The sequence below is a fragment of the Hirundo rustica genome, chromosome 3 (genome assembly GCF_015227805.2).
Source record: "Hirundo rustica isolate bHirRus1 chromosome 3, bHirRus1.pri.v3, whole genome shotgun sequence".
Taxonomy (NCBI): Eukaryota; Metazoa; Chordata; class Aves; order Passeriformes; family Hirundinidae; genus Hirundo; species Hirundo rustica.
Genome location: NC_053452.1, coordinates 109851855 through 109879037, shown reverse-complemented (window position 1 = coordinate 109879037; position 27183 = coordinate 109851855). Strand labels below are relative to the sequence as shown.

At 42.6% G+C, this 27183-nt stretch overlaps 1 protein-coding gene across 7 annotated transcripts in view; it reads right to left on the bottom strand.

Moving 5' to 3' along the window:
• The window catches only part of KLHL29 (kelch like family member 29), a 390113-nt gene that overhangs the window by 36594 nt on the left and 326336 nt on the right, over window positions 1-27183 (bottom strand). For all 7 annotated transcript variants that reach the window (XM_058419935.1, XM_040059653.1, XM_040059657.1 and 4 more), the window contains 2 exons: window positions 18783-18982; window positions 11901-12160 (listed from right to left, as the gene is read on the bottom strand). In XM_058419935.1, the coding sequence (XP_058275918.1) occupies window positions 11901-12160; window positions 18783-18982 (460 nt within the window). The remainder of the gene's footprint in view (window positions 1-11900; window positions 12161-18782; window positions 18983-27183) is intronic.

Here is a 27183-nt window from a genome sequence, read left to right as displayed (position 1 = left end):
ACACTGCATGAGAATACAGTGAAAAGCAGAGTAATGGGAAAACACAGAACTCCAGAAGAAAGGCACACAAACAGGATGCAAACTAAGGGTGAGCAGCAAGGAAAGATAATCATCTGTTGCAATAAATATTCATACAGCAGCAGCATCCGAAGATCCCAACTGGGATTGAGGCCAGAATGCAAATAAATATTCCTGAGGTCCATGCTGGTCCCAAGAAACTCTGGGTTCCAGCAGCATCTGCTGGCCTGCAGATGCCTCTGGTCTTCCAGAAGCCACTTGGCTCTTTACTTTCATTTTCAGCAGTGTGCCTGTCCCTGCAGCATGTGAGAGCCAAGTCACAGCAGGAACAGGAGCAGCAGCAGGGGCAGGAGCAGGAATGGGAATGGAGCAGGGACATAGTGAGAAGGAGGGCAGGGATATGGCCTGAACTGGGTAATGGGCTGGCCAAGCAGGTGGAGGATGCAGTGACACCTGCAAGTGCCTCCAGGGCTTCCCCTTTCCCCACCCAAACTGAAGAAGCAGGCTTAATTTAGAAAGAAAACAAAGGTTGTCTCCTCCAAATTCACAATGCTCTCCTACTGGAGAACCACAGCAGCATGGGTACAAGCTCTGCCAAAGTAAAAATGCAACAAGCTGTGGGGAGCTGAGCCCCAACACGTGCCGGCAGATCTGTGGCCCAAGGAGATGAAGGGCCTCAGGCTGACTCCCAGTCCCCAGCTTATCAGCTCTCCTCAACACTAGAGCTGACAATTTTAGGTACAGCTTAAAGAATTGAAGCCTGGCCGCTCTGCAATTGTTTGGGGATAAAAAACTTGTTTGGTGATGCAAAAGGGACAGAAAAGTGACAGTGCTTCTCTTCTAGGGGGAAAAAAACCCTCATGAGTAGTATGTTCCTGACTCCTCACTATTACCTCTAGTGTGGCACAGAGCCGAGCAGGGCTTGAGATCACTTCATCAACCTCAAAACATAAAAGAAGACACTCCTCCCTTGCTGAAATCCATTTCTGAGGTGCTTTCTAGGAGGTACAATGGCTGCTCCTTCCCCGGAGCCACAAATGTCAGGCACTTGGCTGCAGATATCTTAATGTCATTACCTTGTAAGAGAGGAAGCAGTGGACATATGGCAGTGGGTGGCAAAGCTCTGACTTCAGGAAGTGCTTTTTTTAAGAAGGTTGGAGGCGTTTAACCTTACACGGGAGCCAAGACGAAACGTGGCATCGGGACAGGGGAATAATGTGGAGAGAGGGTACACTGCGAATGAGCGAGACAATCCCCCGGGGGAGGTTAATTCCCACTACAGGCTGCTCAGGAAGCAGTACAAGTTGCTAAAGGGCAGCTTAAATGAAGTTATAAAACATATGGAGCGTACACAGGAGCCAGCACCTTCCCTTGGTGCGGTGGGACACTCCAGAGCCACCCCGACAGTCCCGGGGACGCTCTGCCCTGGAAGCAGCCGCAACACAAAGCGGTGCCAAACACCAGCACAGACAGGTGTGCCACTGCATGGGAACACGGCGTTCCACTCACCACCGTGTCCAAAAGCTGACTGCCAATTAGCACTGGGAGAACAGCTCCTTTCTCCCAGGGATGGGACAATTCCCATGGGCCCAGTGGAGTTACTGCCTCCATTTCCCACCTTTCCCTGAATAAGTGGGGCAGCACTGCTCCCTGAGCACAGCGAGCTCTCCCTCTCGCTCGCCCACCTCGCTTCAATTAGATAAGTGAGAAAATGTGATTCTGTTTCTCCCCTGGATTCCCCCCCTCCTTTCTCTCCTCTTTTGTCTGAGCTCGTGGCTTATTTTGAAGGGGAATAATAATTAGAACATGTTGCTCCCTTTCATCAGCTTGAAAGTTGATGTCACATATCAAAACCGATGTCACTTTTCACTCTTATTCTTCCCTTTGCTCAAACAGCTACAGAACGCTGGCTCTGTGTGTGTGTGTCTGTGTGTGCACGACCACACACAGCCACGACTCAGGCTTGGTGCTGAGAGCATCAAGGGTACATAGAATTGCAGTGTTTTTCACCAAGGGATTTAAGGAGTATGAACCACGGCAGCATCTCCACAAGACAGGAGAAGCTTTTATAAAGCAACCTCTTTTCGCACCAGCTCTTTTGAGCACTATAGTCAAGGGTGAATTTCATTTAGCCTCACTGATATAAGAATATTCAAGTGATTTAGGCAATCAGCAGCCTTTTTCTTTTGGATTCTCCCTTATGAAGACTTCCCAGCTCTGTTAGCTATGATTGTACTAAATATCCTGTTACTATTATCCTTTTCATTTAAAACTGGAATAAGCACCATAAAGCATTTCAACCTCCTTACCATCTGTTATTTGCTCTCCATTCTCTCTTGTCTTTCCGTTGTGCCTTACACAGCTATGAAACATCTATTGCACCTACTGATGCTATCAGTTACCACTAAAGCAGCAGAATACATGCACAGGGCACGTTGCCAAATTCATCCACCTCAGGTCCCTCGAGTTGTGGTTTGTGCCTGTAACCCTGGGGATGTTTTCTCCTCCCTGCTTGGCTGCAGGTGCTGGCTGGACAAGTAGAAATATTTCTCAGGTCTTTGTTGGGAATCACTTACGACTACTCCAGAGCCTGCATCACATGCCAGAGTGAAGGACAGAATATTAATACCCCTTCTGGGCCTAAAATTAGGAGTTACCAACTCATAAACATGTAGGACCACTCCTCAGGCTCCTTGAGAATGGACACCATTATGCAAAAACCTAAATATTTATTGTTTAAAATGCTAGGAAAGTTTTTGAACGCCATTAGGGCTTTTTTTTTTTTTTTTTTTTTTCCTCCAGGTGATGTGAATCTTAGTGTAGCTCCTGTTGGGTGAAGGGAGCTGCTCAGGTTTTGCACCAGCAGAAGATCTCATCCATAAAGTCCTTGCTGAGTGATCCTGCCAGATACCTTGTGAACGGCCAGGAGGCAGGAGCTGCAGAATTCACTGCTGCCACATGAGCAAAGTCTTTGTGGACAGTCACAGGAGGGACACAGGGGACACAGGAGAGCAGAGGTTTCTAAAAGATGCTATCTGTCCTGCTTTGAGGCACATATTTCAGTGATTTTTCACTGATTTCAGTGGCTGAACAGAAAGCAGAATCTTCCACCACTCTGCAATCACAAGTGTGTTTCATATGAAACAGGGAGAGAAAAATCTTAAGAGATCTTATCTTTCCCTAATTAACTAAACATTTCCAGGGAGAGATTCAGCTCCAGATTCAGACACCTAAAGGGGTTGATACAAGCCAAGTATTTACTTGTCAGCCAGACATGTTTAAATTCATGTTATAATTAAGAAAGATTTAGTCAACACACTTAAAAGTCCCCAGAGCAATGTGAGCTGAGAGCATGCACTGAGCACCAGGGGAAGCAGAGAATATCAATGTTCCCTTCTGGGTCAGAACAGTGAGCCATCAGCTGCTCAGAAATGGAGTGTGTTCCTCAGACCATGGCACACTGAGATGTCTACAACTGTATGTCAATCCAAATTGGAGGGCAATTAATTCTAACCTCTGGTGGGAATTTTTGTGTCCATTTGTCCTGGGTGTGCTCAGAAGGTGTGATCATACTTTGAGGAAGTCTGAGTGTTACCATTGGTCAGTGTTGACTCCGAGGAATATGGGATCAATGTGACCAGCTCTACCTTGAAGCTGACCCTTTCAAGCCTTTCCCTAACAATCTATTCACACACAAGTTACACCCATCTCATTAGGCAGGCCAGTGCTTTAGCAAATGGGACTACAAAAGCCTCTAATACTTCTTTTTATTCCTCACTGGTAGTTCCAGTGAGAACATTCACCTTGCTAAACTTTTTATGACATTTGATTACTGATTACATCAGTATTATGAGTGCTTGCTTGCAAGAGGGCTTTGTTCTGGCATATTCACAGTGTCAGTTACAAACCCCACTTCACTATCACATTAAAAATAATCTTTTTATTCTCAAATTTCTAATCCAGTAAAATCCTCACAAGCATTCTCCAAGAGGACTCTCATTGTACTCCTGCACATGCTCGGGCCACAACAGTCTACAGTTAGGTTTTAAAGGAAGTATGTCTACTGCTACAGAGCCATTATTTCCTGCTCCTTAAATGCTCCGCTGGAAGGCTCTCAAGATTTTTAACATTTTTGAAGTAATGCCCAAAGAGGTCAAAATAATGTTTCCCTTATGCCGTATAATTCATCTGTCTCTCTAGCTTACTGCTCTCCCTAGAAAGGCCCCTTTGTACTTTTGGCCTAAAGAAACAGGCTTCAGCTAGAACTACAAATACAGAAGGTAGATTACCCACATTATGGTAGTGTTTTGCTCCAATAAACTGCTGTTTCAGCCCTTTGTGCATAATTGCAATAGTTTTCAAAACATTATGGAGTAGGAATATATTTGACTGACATTGAATGAGATCCATGCTGTCTCACAGGAACCCTGGGTTCAGACTCGCCTCACGTCGTGCACTGTCCCAAAGAGCAAGAACCTCCATGGATGGAGGAAGCCAGCAGGGGCAGATCTGAAGTAGAACCAAGTCCCCACTGCATCAGACTCCTTCAAATGAGAACAGGACACTCTAGTTAAAAAACACCTGGCTGTGGCCAGGTAACAAACTGCCCAGTGACTGATGGTGATGGCTGGGGATGTGGCATAGTGGCCATGCCAGCTGTCATGCTGGAAAGGGGACACGAGTGGTCCCTCCCTACCACCATTTCCAGCACAAACCAGGCTTACCCTACAGCTTACCCAACCCAATATTCAAAATATTGCCATCTCCAAGTTTCCAAATGCAAGCCCAACAGGTAACTGGCTGGCCTGGGGAAGCCAAAGCTGTTGGTGCACTGCTTTGCCATTCTCAGAAATAAGCCTCTTTTGGCTAGATTTTCTCAATGCTGCCCTGTAATGAGGGGACTTGCTTTGATATATCCAACCCCTGGGTATTACAAAGTCATACTGTGTTTCCAGTAAACCCCTGCACATTCCTACACCCAAGGTCACATCCAAGCCCAACAAAGCTTTCTGCTGCGCTTGGAGTACTTAACTAATCACCCGCATTGACTTCTTGGAATTACAATGCTGCCTTCAGATTAAACCCAAAGGCTTGGTAGCATGTCAGCCAGCAGCCTCCTAATATCATGAGATAAACATGCGGCAGAAAATCTGGTTTGCAGGCACTGGGTTCAGCTGGTGTCTCAGTGGCAGGATGCCACGTGCATAAATCTCATGCCCAGCAAGAAGGAAAGAGCAGCCCCTCTGTCTTCCTGCAATCAGGTTTCAACATGACATCTTTATGGCAGCACAGCTGACTAAACACTGTAATGTCACCAGCGAGCGGCTGTCCTGTTCTCCGAGCTGTTTGCAAAGCAGCTCTCGGGTCAGTATTTCCAGCAGTAATACGATGAGAGGCTTTTAAATGCACAGGAAGATAAATCATTGATCCATCCTACTTGGAATCTGCCCGATACTACGGATTAAAAAAAGCCTCACTCTTACCATGCATTTTCTAGCTTGCTGACTACACTCTATGAAATAACCCCTCAAAGTTCCCCCAAAGGCTACCAGGGGTAAGTGGTGTTTCTTTTGCTTACGGGCAGCCATCTATTCAAACATAGCAAAAAATGCACCTCAAAAGTGCACTGCCAGCAACAAAACGGTTGCAGCTTCTCAGGTGCTTCATAAACCAAGTAAACTCCTGGTGCCTCCATCCCTCTAACACATTGGCAAGTGAATCCATGTGCCGTAACTCTCTAAAATGCTTCTTGACTATAACAAAAAAATGATTTTGCCTCTGGAGGTTGGTCCTGAATGCTGGGGCCACATGTAGCACAAGGCAAGGGAGCACTTGTGAGGACATGCTTGTGGATGTGGGTCTTTGTAAGGCCGTTGCTTCAGCAACAGCAAAGAAAGATTTTGTAAAAAACAGGAAAATGTCGTGGAAAAGCCACAAATGGAGAGACTGATCAGACTGAGAGACAAGGGAGCTCCTCAAACCAATTAAAACTTCAGAGAAATAATTCTGTAGATTTTCTGTCAAGGGTATCCCTTTAAAAAAACTTAAAAGTTCAGTAGAGGGAATTTCAGGAACTGCTAATGTCACCTGCATCCTCTTTTTTATTTAATGCAGTTTCTTCCTCCAATATATAGCTAAGGGCATGTTCCTGCACTGATTCCATTCGTGCTGCTGCCTTTTCTTCTCCCTCTGAAAACCCGTATGGGAGCTGAGTGTCTGCAAAAGCTTCATTCAAATTGGAGCTCTTTGAGCAGCCCATCCCCGGGAAATCACAGGGGTTACCGCTCATCCCTTGCGTTTTTCACTTTCAGAGAAATTGAAGCTTCTTGTACTTTCATTATGGCATCTTTCTGCATTTGTCTGCTCTTCCCACAAATGGATTTCAAAGCACCAGGGAAGTGTGGGCTTTTCAAAGAAGCCTAATTGAACATTTACAGAGTGTTAGTGCCTAATTCACTTAGGCTCCCTTCGAAGCACCCTTTTTCACATTTATTCCAACACTCTTTCCTGAAACTTTAAGCCCTTGAATATGTTGATTGATCAATTAATTTCTTATTAGATGAGCTAAGCAATTTGTACATGATGGTATTGGGTATGAGCTTCTATCATTACCTCCTTGTCATTGCAGAGCAGAGTTGGAATTGTCATTGTTACCTGTCAGATTCTCCATTTTCTTGAAGCAAACTGCTCTTCTGCATGGAGGCTCTTTAAAATGTGCCTGAAAAATAAGGGATCTTCCATGTGCTCTCTCACAGTCACCAACCCTTTCTCCTCTGTAGCATCTTGCCTTCAAACTGCCACTCTCTGTCACTGCCAAAGTGTAGCTCCTGGGCATTCGTAGCTTTCTTGACATAAATCCTCTTCTCCTTCTCTCCATCACTTTTCCTTACCCTCACTGACAGATACCGGGCTTACAGGTGGGCTTTGTGTTTGCTTAGTGTTAGACTAATTTGCTTACTGTTAGACTAATTTGCCTAGTCTCAAATTCATCCCAGTGGTCCTTACTCTTGTTATCCCCATGCATCCTTCCAGGCACCCCTCCTCCTTGGGGCTTCAGACACTTGCAGACATTTATCCCCCTTCAGCTGTCATTAGGCCAAATCATGCATATTCACATCTTTTAATCTTTTTTTTTCCTCACATCAGTTCCTTCCGTCTTTTAATCATTTGTGTTGCTCTTCTCTAAATTACCTCAAATTTGTCTACGCATCTCTGGTTCTCAGACACCATGAAGATGCTGTTTAGATAAATCTGCCTCTGAGGACTCAAGTTCATAAAAAGCTTGTTAATGCCTTTATGGTGGAGATATTTTGTATTGCTGCTGGACCCCATGATTTTAAAGGTTTGTAAAAAGGGCACATGATGATATCCTTGCAGAATGCAACAAAAGGTGGCTGTCATTCAGCTGAGCCTCTTGTCCTTCATTCATCACCGCAGTATCTGCCTCCCTTCTAGTGCTTCTCTGGGTAACTTGTTGAAATGTTTGCCCTCACTTCATGTCTTCTCCCTCCTCAGGGTGAGTGGGAAGCTTCATACAATGGGGACTCTTGTTTTCCCAAGCTTTCTGTCATTAATAAACATGGTAGTATGTTTTTTTATTTCAGAGAAAACATACAACTTTGGACTTGGAAGAGAAAGTGGGAATGCTTCCAGTGAGCTTTGATATGTCTATGGTTTGGACAGGCAGCAAATTGCTACATATCCAGCAACTTCCCGTCTTTCCCATCTCCTGTGGATGCTGGCTATGACTGCAGCTCTGAGCAGCACTGGCAGTTGTCAGTACTTGTGGACAGTGTGGCTCATTACCCACTGAATCCTCCCAACAGCCCTCATGGGAAGCATCACTTCTCTCCAGCTTATAGGGTAAGAAATGGGGGCAAAAAGGTGAAATAACCTGTCCAAGGCCGCACAGAGAACTGGGGGATGTGCTCAGGTGAAGAGTGCGTGAGGCCTGGCAGAAATCTTTCTTTCTTTGGGTAGCTCAGACCATGCTGGTTTCAGACAGCAAAGCCTCCATTATGCAGTATGTTTTTTGCATGAGCTCGCTGGAGTTGTAATAAGCTTATCAAGGGGATAACTGTTAGGATACACACTACAATCTCGTCCATCACTCAGGAAGAGAAATAAACAGGAAAAAAAGAGTAGATTCGGGTTTCCCACATGTGTCAGTCAGATGCATGCTCTGCACTCAGTGACAGTAATCAGAAGGACTCCTGTAACCAGTGCTCTGTGTCCACTGGCACAAGAAATGACCTACTAGTCCTGACCTCACCTCACAGGCTGCTTTTTCTGGCCAGATCAGTTTTAAACTGCACTGCCAGCAGCACTAAACCAGTTTCATGAACAATACCATATGAGTTAGGGCACTGCTCCAACACACTAGGGCATACAATTATTTACCGAATCCTGGTTTAACATGTCACACTCTGAACCGCCTCTTTGTCTTATGCAGATGATCAGCAACCCTTAAAGCACTGCTGTTCCCTCTTTGTAACAAGGCTCAGGTGCTGTCTTTTGTCAGAGCACTTTTATGAGCACTGTTCACATAAGCACAATGTGCACAATTAAACATCAGTCACAGCGCAGCTTTTCAATTTGCCTTCCAAGAAAATCCTGCTTCCTTCCCTGTCACTGTCCTCCAGCCTGGTGGGAAAGAATTAACAAAAGCAGAAGCAGTCAGACATCTGAAGAAAAGCTTTTAGAATAGCAGAGAAGAGCAGGTAGACAGCAAACAATGCCCTTCCAAGAGAACAGGAGGCTCCACCAAAAATCTCCTTCCCAGAGGCTTTCAGCAGGGGATCGGGCAGGAGGGGAAGCAGTGATGGATAAGTTGTTGTAAGAGCACGGCATGAGGCTGTGGTGGGGAACACAAGTGGTGAGATTTACTGTCCCCAGGCACTGCAGAGTGACACAAAGCCATTACAGCACAAGGAGTTCTGGAGGGCTGCAGCTGCCCTGGGGGCAGAGGGTGCTGATTCAGAGAGAAGCTCCTCTGCGGGGATGTCTCTGCTGAGAGAGCCCCTGCCAGACTTGCCAGGGAAGATGGACATGCAGGTGAGACAAAGAGCACAGCTCTTTCCCTGCTTGTGCCAGACCTCCACCTTTGGGAGAATCACCAATGCAGGATTTGAAAGAAGCTGCCAAAGAGGCATTTTAGTGACCTGCCATTGGAGCAATTGAAAATAAAAATGTGACAATAGAGCCTGAACTGTCAAGGTAAAGGAGATGGGGAGACTGTGAAGAAAGGGGCTCTGGAAATCCATGCCCCAAAAAAACTTAACTGCCAGTACTACTTCTGGGAGAGAGAAATAAAACCAGACAGGTCACCTGAGGAGTGCAGTAGAGCTGGAGTGATGTCTTGGGACTGCTGCAATTCATGGCATCCATCAACCCTCCCAAGATACCCCAAAAGTCCTGGTGTCCTCCATCTCAAAGAGTCTAAAGGCAGTTCATAGAATCTGTCTCCAAACTGTGAATAAAATAAAAATATCCATGCACAGCTCCTGCAGGAAGGTCCATCCTGAGTTCGTTATTGCCATGGTTGCCCAGTTCTCCAAAGCTCTGAGCAACCTGTGCATCTCACAGGAACTTGGGCAATTCTTGGCATGGTGGGCTGTGCTGCATACCATGAATAAATTTTTATTCACCATCATCTTCATTAGAAATAAGATTATTTAGGTCTACCTCCCTATCCACCATGGAAGCTATTTGTTCCTGGGCTCTGAAAATGCAGAAGTCATTATTGTAAAGATGGTACTTTTCATGGTACGTGTGAACTCCTACTTTTAAAAATTAAGTACCTATTTAACTAAGAGCTTTATAATAGATCAAGCAGTGCACAGAGTACTAAGAAAAGTGAGAGCTACTATTTAAATAAGCTAGCTTAGTGGTAGGACTGGGCAGGAAAATAGTTTCTTCTTGGTATCTTTAATAGTAATTTATTCAAAACCCTTATCTCTGGATAAATACAAATTAAAAATTAAAAGCTCCTGTAAAATAATGCATGGAACCAAAGCACCACAGAGAAATTTGGAGAAGCAAACAAAACTGTCATCATAAACTACAAAAGCACTGCAAACCAGGACAGAGGGGAAGGAAACTTGGGAATAATAATTAAAAAAAAAACAACAACAGAAAAGCAGCTCAACTGCAACACAAAAGGCAGATAAGAGGGGATGGCGGTGGTGGCAGCAAGAAAAACCACCACTTAAAAAACCCAATTCCCAACATTGCCTCAGCAGGATGCAGAAGGAAATATTTAAAACCGCAATTCTGAGAACATAACCCAGACCGTCTGGTGAGTGACACTTTCTGTTGGCACCAGGCTCCTCCAAACAGGCTCCTGCCCCAGGGTTCCTGAACTCCGGCCCCTGGGAATAGTCCCTGAGGTCATGTTAAGTTCAGAGTGGCACAGAGCCTTCAAACTTCAAGCACTCAGGGAAACATTCTGTAAAACAGTGTGTTTTTCAAGGCCAGTGAGAGCCAAAAAGGCCAAAAAGTGCATTTCAGTAACCCATGATACTGTGTGAATGTTTTAGGCAATAACAACGTTGGGCAATGCTAAATGGCACTGCTGGCACATGGAGGAGGTGGTCAGAGCGTGGGGCAAGTCCCCAGCACAGGACAGTCCTGCTGAGCCACAGCTCCTGGGCACACAGGGCAGGAGCAAAGCCCTGGGGGCTGCAGGCTCTGGCAGGAGCTCAGCTGGTGAAGCAGCACAGGCAGCAAGGCTGGGCCTGGCATGCAGTACTCCACTGTCCTTAATGCCCTTATCCAGCAGCCTGGGGAGAGCAGGAATTCCTATTGCTCCCACTTCACAGGCGAGATGTGGATTTGCAGCTGCTCTGGATCACATCCAATGACACATTTAACATCCAACTGCACGTTTAGGTGCTTGAATTCTCATTTCAGTCAAGAAGGTACAGACTGTCATGATGTGGGACGGCATCAGCAACATGGCCAAATGCCTCCCTGAGATACAGTGTGTTCCATGAGCAACTGTCCACCTTAAACCAGCCAAAACTGTGACTGGGGGTCAACAGAAACAACTCTGAAGGGGAAACAACAAAGAAGGGGAAAACAATCTTCCCCTTACAGGGTCTGTGCAGAGAACTGGCCTCCAAATGGAGAGGTTTGGGGTTCAGATCCCAGAGCTGACTCAAGGCAAGTAGCAGGTTTTTAGATATGACTACAGATGACTTCTGGTCCCAAGGACAACCACCAGCCTCCAGTTACTGCCTCTAGCACTATCTGGAGACAGCACCAGGCAAAGTTACAGACTCAGTTTCTTTAGACAAGAGCAGACTGCATGTATGGCTGCTCGCCTATACATGCTTGCGCTGATGGAGGGGGTGCTACAAGCCTCTTTGGTTGTGCTCATATGGTTGAGGAAAGGCTAACTCTCATAAATATATAAAAACCAGGGGATTATCTAAGCAGCCAATAAAGATACAGAATCTTTATTTTATGAACTGGAGTTATACTCATTCAGTATGTGGCATCAAAAGAAATACGGATTTTCTGAGAGATTTTTTATTTCCAGCTGTTACTAAAATGCATCTCCTTAAAGCAGCATCTCACAAAACTGTAATTCTTTGCAATTTATCCCTCACTGAGCCTACAGTCAACAACTGGAGGCCCCACCTATGTACCATGCATGTCACAAATGAGATTTTTATTCTAAATTATCAGATGTAGGGATCAGATTTTGAAATTACATACTTTTTGTGAATAGCCTGCATTCCCTTTGTCTTTTTTTAATCTGAACTGCCCATCCCATCTCCCACACCCCCGTATGCTTAAAATTGCATGGAGATGGTTTCTATTCTAAAAGGGGCATTCATGGGAACGGAGCAGAGTGAGGCTGCTGACATTATTTTTACCTGAGCTCTGATTGCGGCGTCCTTCTTAATCCACTTTATCACTGTTTCATACACCAGCTCCTCTGCTTTGGTGTTCAGGCTGTCATTGGACATGTAGGAAATGAAGTCGTCTTTTGAGATATTAAGGATCTCTTCTTGGTTTGCCACCTCTGGGAAGATTTGCAGGGCATAAGCTTTGGCCATGTTGTATAGTTCAGTGCACTGCATGGCTTCAGCCATGGCTAATATTCCTAAGCAGTTGCTAGCAGTCAGCTGTTTTTCTAAAAAGAGGCAAAAAAAACCCCAAAACAAATTAAGAAGGCAATTGAGAATTATTCAAAGCAAGATTCACATTTGTTCCAAGATCATGAGAAAAATAAGTGTCAGACAAACCTCCAACCCTAATTAATTTCAGGGAGTTAACTAGAAGCACCACCCTTGGTTAATTTAGAATTGAGGTTTAAAGTACAAAAATCAAAGTCTGCCGAACAAGTGAGTTGGAGATGGGGAGAGAAATGCTCTTTCTGAGTTTGCTTTTTGTGTAAGCTTCCACAAAGCACTGGGGAAACCTACTGACATAACAGTATCTGGGGCTTCCCAAGGGATGGGAACCCAGCCAAGAGACTGCTGCTGTTCCTACCGCCTACAATGTTGCTTTAAGGAACAGCAAAGATGTAAACGCCAGTGCAGACACTTAAAAATAAATGCAAACAGCACTAAGGACATTTCTGAGAATGCTGCAGTCACTTTATGATAATTTTTGCCCTGTTCAGCTACTAAGCTACTTCAAAAAATTAAAAAAAAAAAAAAAAAAAAAAAAAAAATCCTCCCCCCTCTTTTTTTTCTTTTTTTTCAAAGGAACTTTGTTGCTGCTGAATGTGATGACATCCCTTATGCAAAACACAGATTATACTAACGCCTTCTGTTAAAAGCTGTGTAGTGGGTTTCAAAGAAAATCATGCACAGAGGAGACAGCATTATCTCCTTCCCAGCAAACAGAAGCAGCAGCACAGTGTGTAGCTTTGCATTAGAAGTGTGCTACACCATACATTTGACTGTATTTTTTTTCCTTTCCAGCTGTTTTGAAGAAAAACCCACCAATTTTAGACATTTATAAGAGGAACTCTCAGATTCTTTGCAGCTTTTGTTAACCAAGCCACTGTTAATAACAAGCATATATTCTTTTAAGATATAGGACTTAAAAAGAAAAAGGTAATAAGAGTGAGACTGCAATAGATCACAAAGGCATCGGTACCAGTGGCAGGCTCCTGTGCTGTCAGAGAAGTCTATCGCATTCGGCAGTGTCATATCCTAGTGTACTATGACAGAGCACTGGACAGGAAGGTGCAATAGCCCCATATCTCTTCAAACAAAACTCTCATCAGATTGCTTCTGCTGGAAATGCTCAGGGATTCTTCCCTACACCCAGCTTCTGCCTTCATCAGATTGAAAGCCCGCACACTATCTATATGCAGCTTTTAATAAAATGGGATTATGAACTACCTTTTTCTCTTTTTTTAAAACCTGACATGAGATTAGGAGTTTTGTGTGTTTGTTTTGCTTTCTTCCTGTCCCAACTCTTCTTATTTTCTTTTACAGATCCAGCAGTCTCAAAACTAGGTTATCTCATTTTGCATCAGTTGATTGTACTGACTCCAAGGAGCCCCTTTCCTCAGGCTGACAGCAGTAGCTGCAGTGTTTGCTGTCAGTAGATTTTGTCACTCAAACACTGCCCAGAGACAGGTTGCTATGAAGAGACACTGATAGCTATGAAGCCCAAAGCTACCATTTTTTTTGTTTAAAAAAAAAGAACCATCCCCTCCCCCCAAAAAAACCCCACCCAAAACAACAAAAAAAACCCAAACAAACAAAAAGACAAACCACAAAAAAACTCCCAAAAGACCAAAAAACTCTTCCAGGTTCCTTGCTTCTGTCTGCTGGCACTGTTTCACAGTGTACATATGGCTTGGGGTAAAGTAATCATCTAACAGAGCCCAAAACTCCTATAATTTCTTGGCAAACTCTCAAATCAAAGGCCAATCTGCCACTGTTCTACCTTATCCTCACAGGGTTAATAATGAAGGGAATAATCAATTTTGACTCATTAAGCAGCACATGATGGTAAAGACTTTCAGGAGTCCTTCTCTGCAGAGGACTGGGTTTGCCTCTATCAGGAGAGATCCCCATACTATTTCCAGCTGAGCCTGTGGTGTGAGGCAGAAAAAACACTGCTCACAACTGATTTCTTCTGATCTGGACAGGCTTCTCTAGCTCTAACAACACTGGGTGACTGATGCAGCCTGGTACACTGGTCCAAGCAGGTCCATGCTGGCCTCTGGAGCTTTACTCTCTCCTCTTCCCTGAGAAACCCCTCGGTGGCAGACTCCAGTGGTGTCCCTGTCTGGTTCAGCAACTATTGTGAGGCCCTGAGGAGAAGAGTCCCAGGGAGATGTGGGATTAGGGGACGTGCAGGAGGATGGTGACACACTTCTCTGCACTTCACTTCTATGTGATGAGCACCACAGGAAGGTGGGCACAGCAACATCTGCTTAAGATGAGGACTGGCATGTGAACTAGAGGGATTCATTGATGGTGAGCAAGACAGGCCTTGGTACAACAGCTGTAGGCGATATGAAAAATCTCTGTCCTATCAACATAAAGACAACACCTCATTCTCCCATTTTTCAGCTCTGACTCAAAATTTGGCAGCAAGACTGGTTGTCTCTTGACTTCATCTCTCACTGGTGCAACTCTGCATTCATATTTTCCCTCCATGCCCACAAACATGCAATTTCAAGCAGCAATCTGGTAATATTCTGGATTAATCTGGTAATATTTTGGATGATGACTCCAGAATGAGCAGAACCCTGCCTTCCCAATGCCTGTTACTCTTCACTAACTGTAATGGGAGCCTACATGACTACTTAGACATAGACTTTTGCTATGTAATATAGCTCATCCCAAGTGCCTACAATCCAAGGGTACTTGTCAATGCTGGCATGACAAACACAGCTAAGGACCAGTTCTGCTCTGCCTGCTCCTGAGCTGTGTTCCTCTGGACACTGACATGTTTACAGTAATTGTTGTTTCGCCACGGTGACATTGGGCTTGTAACAACATTTTTGTGAAGTTTCACCTTGTCTCCATTCAAAACACGAGTGCTGACTGTTAAGCTATTCCCAAAGCTCAAGGACAGTTTATAACAGACTCATGAATGGACTTTAGGGATTTCAGATGTAATCTAGTAGGTTCTCACTGGTTTGAGACAGTGCTGGATAGCATATTTATTGCTATGTGTGTCACAATAATGCAGATCAGCAGCTGGTATTTCCCACTGTGTTAGATGCAACTCTGGAGCGCAATCCTGTGCAGCATCATCAGGAGACAATCAGCCAGGCAGACTGCTCCAGCTGCACTTCTGGGATTGGGGAGACTTGAGATAACATCAGAGATAAACGGTATGCAGGAAGGGTTACTCAGTGAGACTGTGGTAACAGCATGATGGAAGCTCAGTGGTGGTTGTAAACCCCTCTTGTGTGCATTAAGCACTGTATTTTCACTTAGAGATGCTTTCTAGATTGATTTGGATATCACTAAAAATAGCATAAAATGTGTGCTTCCTTGTGATACTCTGTGTACATTCTGATGGGAAACTTACTCCTCAGGTATTCCTACTAGTGTCAAAAAGCATCTGAAAGATGGGGATACATGGAAGACTTTTGGATGCATTCATCATCTAAATCAAAAATTTCTCTTCCCAGTCTCAGAGACTTCTTCCTTTCTCCTATCTCCAGACGCAGTTGAAGTTTATACACAGTTTATATGAAGTGTATATATTATAGTTTCTCCTGGGCTGGGCAGTGCAGTTATCCAGCTGGATCAAAATTCTCCACCTTGGATGAACAAAAAAATTGCCCATAATACTTTCTCTTGAATTCATAAGGACTATAAAGGCCTCTTCTTTCTTCAGGTGCCTGAAGAATGCAGGTCTCATCGCTGGTCCATCATTCAGTTTCCCTTATTGCTCCCTCTAATACTCTTTCCAAACACTGATTTTGTGCTCCTTGCTCAGGAGACTAAGAAAATTCAGAGCTCCTGATCTTTCCTACTTTGGTCCATGAAACTACCTGGTTCCAGCAACTTCTTCAGGCTTAAGGATAAATACTTCTACTTTATCAGCAGCAGCCTGAAGTACGGGCTCAGAATGTGTTCCCTCCTCTGATGGATTTCCATGCACCATGGACCGAAACCATGATACTGGTGAATCACTTGAAACCCAGTTCAAGCCATGGCTGTGATAATCATATAAAACAAACATGAAGAAAAAAGGCAAAAAAAAAGCTCAAGTCTTCAGCCATATGGGTGGAGGAAATACCTATGACATCCTGACTAGTTTGCAAACATTTGCCCAGATATCATATGGTGCCTGCATGAACCTGTCACCATCATTGCATCAGTCAGCACAAAACTGTTCTCATTGTTCATGGTCTAGACAAAATCCGAGGAGACAGCATGGGGGGAAGAGAGAGAACATGGCTTTAATTATCCCAGAGAAGCTGGTTAAGAAATCTCCCATTGAAATGAAGCTACTTTCCTGACACATTTTGCCACATCTTTCCACCAAAAAGTGCAAGAAAATTTGGGGTGCCTCTGCCCAAGGCTGCTGAGAGACCCAGGATAAAGACACAAAAGCTGCTTGGACATCACCAAGCCAGGATCCTCATGGCTGAAAAAGGATGATCTGAACTTCCTCTGAGATTGTGCTGTGGTATTCTGAACAGACTTAATAATTTGGGGCTGTAATTTCTTTGAACTTCCCTTCTCTCCCTACATAGACATGACCACTGATGGGAAAGATTCACTGTCTACACTGGCCAACCCTCCAGAAACCCCACAGGAAAGAACCTCCTGATGTTTATGATATTTTTGCTTTGTACAGAGCAGAGGTGGCTGAAGTGAAAAATAAAAACACAGCCACAGAGAAGACAAAATGCTTTTCCCTAAACTTTTCAGATGGCAAATGCTCTGCCGTCTCTGTAGCACAATCGAGTCACAGCTATAAATAAAAATAAGCAATTACACTCTGTGAATTCTCCAAATGAGAATACAAAGTTCCAGTGACTCTCCATATATCACTGAACTTATAACCAACTCTACTATTTCACACCATAACATGGTTCACTGAATTAAAATATTAACTATCAGAAGAGAGAACTCTCACAGTGATTCAGTGAAATAAATGTATTTTGGTTTTGTGGCTGAATCTTCAGTGATATCACAACTTAAACACATCCCGTATTTCTGGAAAGGCTGTAAAATCTAATCACTGTAAAAAGCTGGTAAAGGGAAGCTGGGAGCAAGCAATGCCAGAGCCAGAGCCTCATTCAAATTGCACAGTCTACATGGTGGGGTTGCAAAGCCTAAGTTTCACATCACCAGTACCCCCTCATTTCAGAAGAAATGAAACACAGATTTTGAAATTGGGCAGATATAACAAGTTGGAAAGGAGAATACAATGCCAGAGATTCTTCACTGATGCCTGCATTGTACCAGCCTAGAAACACCATCTTGCTAGCAGGCTGGCTTAGCAGTGAAAATTAACACAGCAGTGAACTGGACTAATTTGAGAGTTTTTTGTTTTTGTCCTTGTTTTCTGAGCACAGTATTTTTTAAACTCTCATCTTCCACATTCTGTAATAGTAGATGTCAATTTTAAATGAGAACTGGCCAGGGGAAGCCTACAGTTTATTTGGGCTTCAGAGAGAACGATGCTTTCCACACCAAGATAGGAGCTGAGGAAGCCCAAGCAGAAATCAGATGCCAAAAAAAGGTTATCTGGTACTTATAGCTGGGAAGTACATCATATAACATCAGGACCAATTTTTTGCTATTAATAAATTTGTGTTAATTTTTAAATTATTACTGTCTTATAAACTGATATTACAGCTATGACAGTGAAGGAGTGGCTTGTGATACAGGCAGGAATTTGGACCACTGTGTTTCAGTTGAGCTCCAGTTGTGCCTCCTCTTCTGCCTTGCCAGGTCTGTGTGGCTCCTGTTCAGGCCAGTAAACCTCAGCTGAGCTGGAAATCTTGGACTGTTTTGAAATACTCTCTACTGGAAAGCAGAGGGAAAAATAAAGGAGCAGGATGACATGGTGCTCCTGGCAGGAAGAATGGATTTCTTGTGGCCGTGAGAGGATGGACTGAGGCACTGGCAAGGATGTTGCTCTGTAGATCCTCACTGAGACAAATGGTCCCTGTGCACACAGGGCACACCAGTTACCAGGGGTGTACCTGGTACCCCTTCTACCCACCTTTGTAATGACATCAGGCCACAGCTCTGAATGCAGCAACAAACCCCAGGTACATTTAATCTGGAAAACTGGACGTGTAAAGAAGGACTTCCTCACAAAAGCAAGAAAATTGCAGATATTTCAATGCAGTCCTTAATTTTTTTTTGGCAGATTTACAGGAGTCCCTCTTCCACTGGAGCCTGCCTCCAAACTCTTTTGGTGTTTGACCAAGCTGGCCTGGTGTAGAGGCCAAAATATGCTGTCACAGTTATAAGCAACCCCTGTGTTACAGCCTGGTATCTATGCAGACATCCTCTGGAAAACAAACTGTCATCAAGATTCCAAATATGGAACCAGATTCAACAAAATAGGTTATACAAGATGTGAAAGCTGTTGCCACTCAAGCAACAAGCTACACTTCTCTAGACAATTTTCCACGATACTCATCATGCCAGCATGGAAACTCAAATTACAAACCGAATTAATGATGCTTTATTTTACTCTATTTCTTCTTGGGTTTCTTCATTACCTTTTAAGAGTTGTTCAAAGACAGGTTTATAAACCTTAACACAAGATCTTAAAACCTCACCAGATGCAATGATTCTTACCTAGAAACGAAACGCAGACTTTACAAAAAGTATGAAACTGGAACTTGCTGGCAGCTTCCAGTAGTGTTTTTGCATTGGCTGAATCTATGATCAAAGAACCTGTATAAACAAACTCCAGGAGTAACTCCAGGACATCCGCAGTGAGGTTGGACATGGCCAGTTCCAGCTTCTCCCCACTTCTGCTGCTGTCTCGTGGTGACCTGGTAACAGCAGACAATTAAATTATGGACATTACACCATTCCCATTTTATTGGCATTTATTGATTAGTGAGGGCTAGGAAATCGCTTTGCACCTCATTATATTTCTCCATTATTTTTGTTTATGGAACTGAAGAATATGAATTTTAAAATAACTGAACTTAATAACTTTAACTGGATCTGAAAGAGAAGAGTCTTAAAGCAAGTCTTACAAAAAATCTTTATTGCTACTTTGCATCTTCATGCAAAAACAGTTGCAAAAGAAAAGGAAAGGAAAAGAAAGGAAAAAAAAAAAGAAAAAAAAAAAATGAATGACCCAACATTAATGAAAATGAGGAACAGGATTAGCTTTCAAAGGGAAACAATACATTTTAACATCTTGGTTAACATCTCATCTTCTGCGCATAATATAACTGTTAAGGAAAAACCACTCTCCAATTTCAAGAGAAAAGGTCATCTACTTTTTCAAGAACCCAGCACTAGAATAATTTTAGATGTCATGTGCACTTAAGGATACATTTAAAGACCTTTTCATAAAAAACAGTAATAAAAATTACTGATTTCTATTTAGCTTGAACTTCTCCATTTGTTATATTAAATTATAGGTATGATCAATATGATATCTATGGTATACAGATGGCCATATAAATTATAATATATGCTTAGTCTAAAAAAATCTATTGTTCCCTTTTAGGCACTAAAAAAAGGAAGCCCTTCATGGCAATTGCTTTGAAAACTGAATACAAGACAAGCTAGACAGACAAAATGGTTAGAGCAAAGAAGGGAGAGGGGGGAAAACAACAATCAGCTCTGCCACAGGAAGCCAGCAGCCATCCTCTAGGAGTTTCATGACTGTGGCCTATGGTTTTTCCTGCATGAAGTGCTGAACAATTTGGGGATCAAAGTATCTCCTGCATTTGAAGTGTGCATTAGTGCTTGTGAAATTACTGGACAGAAAGAAAGTCATCCTGAATTAAAGTAAGGGCCCAGTTCTTAATGCATGGCTGATGTGTCTGCAACACTAAAGACAGGTTACACCTGAAAGACAAAAATGATGATAAATTTGGTAACATCAGGGAGGGGAGGGGAAATCTGTTGGAGTAAGAAAATAAACTCTTTAAATGGTTAGGACCATCCAGCACCTTCTTAAAGAAACATGAGCTTTTTGTTTGTCACTGGACAGTCAACGTCTGCCCGCTCCAGTTCTGCTCGAGTACTTGCAAAAGCCATCACACGAGTGACACAAAACCGGCGCACGATGCAGCGCGACAGATACGGCCTGGCCACAGCATCACTATTCACAGACAGCGCCAGCTTGAAGCATGAGCAAAAGCTACCACGAGCACTACCAGCCTCTTGGGTTCACACAGGTGCCTAGAAAGGCGATGACCAGACCTCTACTACCATCATGGAGGAAAAATAAACAACATACGAGGTTCTGTTTTTTTCCCATGTGACACTCCAACCACCCCTCCCAATAACACCTAAAGTCATTTGGGGAAACGCTTAAAATTAGAAGTGGATGTTTTGTCGCTGGTCCCTCATTTACCAGCCCTGGTCAAGTTAAGGGCACAGCTTTAGTTCATATGAATCTCTGCAGGATCAAAGCTTTAAAGAGGTTTCATTTTCAATGGAGGAGTAGCTAGCAGTCCCTAATTTCTCCTAAATAGTCTCCTCTAAGGTAGTGAACAATGGTTACTCCCCTTCACAGGAGGAAACTGAGCCACAAGAGACAAAATCACTTGCCTGTGATCACAGTCAGGAGAAAACCAAGGAATTAAACCCCATTTTTAAAATTCTAAATACTGAACAGTCCCTTTACATGGCAACACAGGTGGCTTAGACCCTATTCCACAAGCAGATGCTAAGAACACATACCGATCATGACACCTGTTGTAGCCCTAACAGGCACAAAGGACTATGCTACCCTAAATCCTTACACTTTATCACACCATAGTATTCTTTCTGAACTCTTGCATATGGATTCAATTCTCCATCTGAGGCAGAAATCCTCTGGGGGCAGAAGAGTTGTCATTTCCTACATCCTCAAGAGGATGCCACAAAATGTTGGTTTTTTTCCTTTCTCACACTCACACACCAATAATATGCCCCATATCTGATTTATCTCCAGTTGTACATACATCAGTGCTGCACTCCGGGCTGTCAAAATAACCTCTTGATATTCATGTAATTCTTGCTGAACTGCTCCCAGAAGTGGTTTGTACCTGACAGTGAGTTCGTTTTCACATGGGCTGGTTAATAAACATAACACCTAAAATTTCAGGGAAGTTTGGAGGTACCCAGCAAGCGGCAGAGTCAGCCCTACCATAAGCAATTATTTATTTAATGCCACTAATTGCACTGTGCTGGCGACGGCTGCAGGAAGGAATGTGCATGATCCACTGGGAATTGCACAACTGCACCCAGTGCAGAGACCAGGAGACGCAAAGGAAAGGATGATGTGACACCAATGTCAGAGCAGACACATACCCATGCTAGCAACAACCACAAGCTGCTATTTTTCACAATAATTAAGTAATAATCTCTTTTACTTTGTAATACACCGAGCAATAAACTGCTGCTGCAATTGATTAAATGCCAAAGAAAAGCTAAGGTGTTTAATCAATCACTAGAGCCACTTACAGCAAGTATAATACAAAGCTACAGAGATTATTGATATTACACAATGAGCCAGAAATGGGAAAGAAATTATCCCTTTTCCTGCCTCTGCAATGCCTTGAATGTGTTGTGCTGTTTTCCTTGTGCTTTCTAAGCAGTGAGACCTTTGGCTCCATGCTTGGCTGGATCAAATACTGAGTAGAGACTGGATTCAGCCTGCACAGGGAAATCACAGCTACCCCGGCTTGGGATCTGGCTTAGTATAGGCTGGAGAATGGGCAGGGAATTGGCTGCAGCAGGTCCTAATGGATGAAAAGTAAGTGTCTGAAGGATGAGATGAACACAATGTCAGGAAACAGACTGATGTGACTGAAAAGGGAAATTCCATAGACTTTTTTATGAAATTATTTCAGTGAATCAGGTTGCAGCACCCTACTCAAAGTCTGACTAAAGGTTTTTGAGTTCCTTGTTTTCACACATATGAGAATATTATATGCCCTGTGCAGTTATAATTCATCTATTTGGGACAGAGTCTTCTCTTCGCTCCTCTAGAGGAACTGCAATGAAGTGGCTAAAGCTGTACTGCAAGAATAGAATTTAGTCCTGCAAATGCAAATGCAGTGGATTTGGGAAAATCTGTAGCAATATATAGAGCTGTTCCCCAAATAGCTCATCCTGTGTCACAACAGGAGTTTTGCTGGTGACATCAGTAAATGCAAACATTTAAAGAAGTCTGTTACCAGAAAAGCCCTGACTTCCTGCTTTAATAGCTGGGAAACATCATAGTTCTTTCTGGTACATTCACTCCTGTTCCCCAGCTCCTGGCACAAACATGAGGTGTTTTGGGGATTGAGAGCCTCCCTCCTCCATGTTTCAGTCTCACTTGAAACCAGTCAACGCACCCTTATTGTCCACGGACATCATTAAATGTGGCACATTCTGCTATTTGCCCGGTGAACTCTAAAGTTTAAACAGAATGATGTCATTTTATTGGCCTTGTAATCATTGCTCATATTATAAAGGTCACACATTTCACATTGTGGCAGAAAATCAATAGCTCTCCCAACAGCCTCTGGGGGAAAAAGTTTTGCTTCTGAAGAATAATATATAATAAACAATTTTAGTCCTTACTTTATCATGGCTATAATCTTGGAGAAAAGCTACAGTAAAAATCTGGCAAAGGCTGATATATAAACTCATTAAAATTGGGAAGTGATTTAGAACAGGACTTTTAAAAAAATTTATCTTGAGCTAAACAGCAAAGAGATTTGTTTAGATCTACATTTAAACAAGCTCCAAGAGCTCTTTAACAGCTTAATTTTATGGTAGCTGTTGGGGAATTCTTTCAGATTTACAAATCATGTGTTTCTCTAGCAAGGTGATAGACCTGAGCAATGTGCAAGCAGAATTGAACCTGCAGATAAGCAGGAGGCACAGATATACTCTGAATGGGTGAGGGGAGAGTTACTGAAAAATATTCTGCATTGTCTGGAATAATTAAGTCCTACAAAACCAAGCAAATGCCTTTGAACATAGTTTGGCTACTTATCCTTCAACTTAACTGCTTCAACTAGAGAAGACAAAGGCACAGGAAATCCTTTAAAGCATAAGATGGCTTGATTACACTCTCAAATAACAAATCACAATCAGTGTCCCCTTCTGTTAACTAATATATAGGAAAGAGCAAAAATGTTTAAATACTTGATAGCAAGAAAAATAACCCTAATACCTCATCTGAAAGATCTAGTAGTGGAACTGACAAAAGAAAAAATAGAGAAATTTAAACTTTTTTGTATTTATTTGTCCTTGAAAATCATTTCTAAACATGTAATACACACAGACAAGAATCCGCCATAGTGCTTACATGTTTAATAGTGATGCAACTGAAGTTTTCTGCATCTTGAGTTATAAATAGATGTGTATCTATGCATTTTTCCTGCATTATTTGTATCAACACATTCCCATAACAGAACGTCTGTGTGATTCTGTTCAAAACATTTAATAGTGAGATGCCTTGATTTGCGAAGCCACATTTGGAGTCTGGCTAAAGTAGCTGTGTAAGTGAAACACCGCGAGCACATCAATTTGTCAATTTATGGACAGCGCTACCGCCTCTCATTCAGCCTTCCCTTTTGGTTTGGATATGCTGCCTTTAACTGGCTTGCAACATTATTTTGACTGACTAATGGTTTGGCTACAGCTTCACTCAATTTTAGATCAAATATGAAAATCTACCTATACCCAGTGCAGATGCCAGCCAATGCTCTGTTTACAAGCTACAGTCACAAAGTCAAAACAAATTCTGGATGTTCAAAATGGAGCCATCTGCACGGAATAAACATGAAAAATGTGAAACATTTTACGTAAATGTACATTACTGCCTAGGAACAGTTGGTTCAGCTTCCGCCCAGGCTGCCTGGTTGAGAACAGGAGGACTGACAGAGTTTGTGACACCTATTTACATTTGATGCCATATGACTCACCATGCCGCAGACTCAGAGGTATGACGTATATTTAAGCTTTGTGCTCCAAAAGGGCACTGAAATAAATGATTATCTATTAAAATAAAGACACACTTAGAATTTTTATTTGTGATCTTTCCCTGGACAGGAGGGACTTGGTGTGTAACTTTTTCCTTCTGCCTCTCCAAGGTCCATCTGTGAGCCTACCATCACTACCTGCTTCTCCCAGCAGGACACGGCAGGAAAGAGCTAGCTCCATAATATAACCTCAATTTTGTTCGTATTTCACTCAGAATCTGTCTTTAAGAAATAGGAAAACACATTCGTTCTGGCAGTGTAAGAAAAAAAGAATTGCTGTCTTTGACTATCTATAGCTCAGGGTCTCATACAACTCAGGAATCTGAATCTCATCCACTAAAAGCACATGTTTGAGTTGACAGGAGGCTGTAGGATTGCTGGCAACAGAGAGGAGCTCCAGCTCCACCCTGGACTGAGGAAACTGAAGCCCATATTTTGGGGCTGATCCCTCCTCGCATGGACCAAAATAAAGGCCTGTCTGGTCACCCAGCTGCCTTTTGGCCTCTCCACCCCAACGTCTTCCCAGGATTTGCCCTATCAGCTTAACACACTGATCTTGCTGGCTTGTTTTCAAAATTGGGAATATAAATGTTTACCCTAAAGCAATTGTGTTCCCATTATAAGTGAGCTACATATTTTCTTCCAAGATAGACAGGACAGTAAAAAAAAAAAATCAAATTAAATTGCTTTGTTCCCTGGACGTATTTAGGATTCCAGAAAACAGGAAATCCAAGATTTTCATGTACGATGAAGCAGTTAACCAAATAAAAGCTACTTCTTTTTATCTCTGTCAAATTATTTTGATTACCAAAGAAAGGACTCCAGACTGGGGTGGACAGCTTCTCATGAGGCTTAAGAGTCTGTTAGCTGTGTGCTCATTAGAAACTGCTGTTCAAGTCGACACAATTTAGACTGTACATCTTGTTTATTGCAGAACTTTAATCCTTAAAGCACTGAAACTTCTGGCAAAGAAGACAGTGCAATGATGCTGCATTTTAACTGTCCACTATTTGATTTTTTTATGGTCTTTGGAGTCATTAATGGTTCAAAACCAATATGTCTAAGTATCTTGGGAGAACACAAAAGAAGCTTTGTTAAATCATAGCCAACCTTCAGCTATGTATAGATCAGACTCAGCACTCTACATGGAAAGTCGTATTTTGTCCTCAGTATCTTGATTTATCATAATGATGGGTTCACAAGATATAAAAGCACAGATAACCAAACATACAACATGTATTTCCATGACATGCACCAAGAAACATATGCATATGGAGATAATAGGTTATTTACCAATTATACAAGTTTATCCAGCTGCAAGGTAATCAATCATGTAAATGATGACAGGAAGGGACATTTATAGAGCAGCATCATTGCAATATGTATGTCATAAGGCACTGAATGTTTTATTAAACAGGATTTAAAACAACAACAACAACAAAACAATAGAGCACAGAATCGCCTCTCCTTTGGAATTGTTTTATCAGCTCAAAATGTATTAACTTGCAAATCTTTGCCTTCATTATTCTATCTTGTAGATAAACATTATCTTTGAGCCTCAGTCACTATCCATCTGTCTCATGAGAGAAGAAAACATGTACTGTAATGGTTCTATTGTATGATTACAATAAAGAACTAGTAAAATCACAAGATTAAATAAATTACGTTGTTTAAACACAAGCTTGTAAACTCATCAGGAAAATTTACCTGACCAACAAATCCATTTGCTCATTTTTTTATCAGGATGTTGATACAAATAATATTCCTTGTTCCAGGCAAACAAAATCTGGCAAGTCTATTGTAACTTATTAGGGTCAAATGCTGCCAGTTTGCACCTGCTCCATCAGAAGAAAATCAGGAAAATTAATGGCTGTGAGCTCGGGCACGCACCAGCAGCTCCTGCTAATTCACCATCACAGAAATGATCATTACAAACCAAGACGAGCAACGGGATTAAGAGCAAATGCTTTTGTTCACGGACAACATGGCCAGAATAAAATAAAGCAAACAAAAGAGCCACGTTTCCTATATACCATTAATGCCATTCACTGAAGGAACACAATCTAAATGCTCGGCCAGGACCATTTCTAAAAGCGGGATCAGCAGCAGCCTGTAACGCTACAGTGTCGGAGATCACAGTTGGAGACACAAATCTGGCTCCCTGCTGAGATTTAAGAAAGAAGATGACGAGTTTGAAGATGCTGGCTTAAACGACTGGCAAGTGAATGAAGAAGTGAATAGCAAGTGCCCTTGGAAGAACAGCGTTTCATGACTTAGACTTTTCCTAGGGACTGAGAATAAACTGCATCTTGCAAGGTACTAGTGGAGAAGTGAAAAAACTGGGCCAACTTATTAATAGTGTGGGATCTTCCTTGTTTGCAAGTATTTCTGGCAGCCTAATTCAGTGGCAAAACAAACTGGGCGAGAGATACTATTTATTAAAGGTAAATGAAAGATGCAAGCAGGTTCTGGGGGATTAAATAGGAAGGAAGATTAAAAGTAAGTTGACAGAATAAAAAATTTATTCTCATCAAACTTAAAGCTCTGACCCTTACCCAACTCCTATCTGATTTCTTTTAATGATATTTATTACACCATCAAAAACCAGCTTAGCACAGAGCTGGCATGCAGCTAATAAACCTATTTCTTAGGAATGTGGCAAAATTTATACAAGTAATTATCTAGGTAGTCTATCCAAGATTCTTTCTCATCATTGCAATGTCTAGAGGGAAAACAATAATAAAATAATGATAACCACCATTATTATTTATTACTACTACTATGATTATGGCAGTGCCCAAAGATCCCAATCAGCATTACAGTAATTAGAATTAATTCTGTCAGGCACTGGTTCTTTCTCCTTCAGCTACAGGGTGTTGCTAGTGCTTTTCTACAGTATTTATAGATCCAGAGACATCAATGAAAAGCATGACAGCTCCTCACCTATGGCCACAGTGTAGGAAGGAAAGGCCGTGTGGCCCTTCTCACTCCATCAGTCCCTGCCTATCCACCCTGCCAGAACTGCTCTGAGTATTTCAGACACG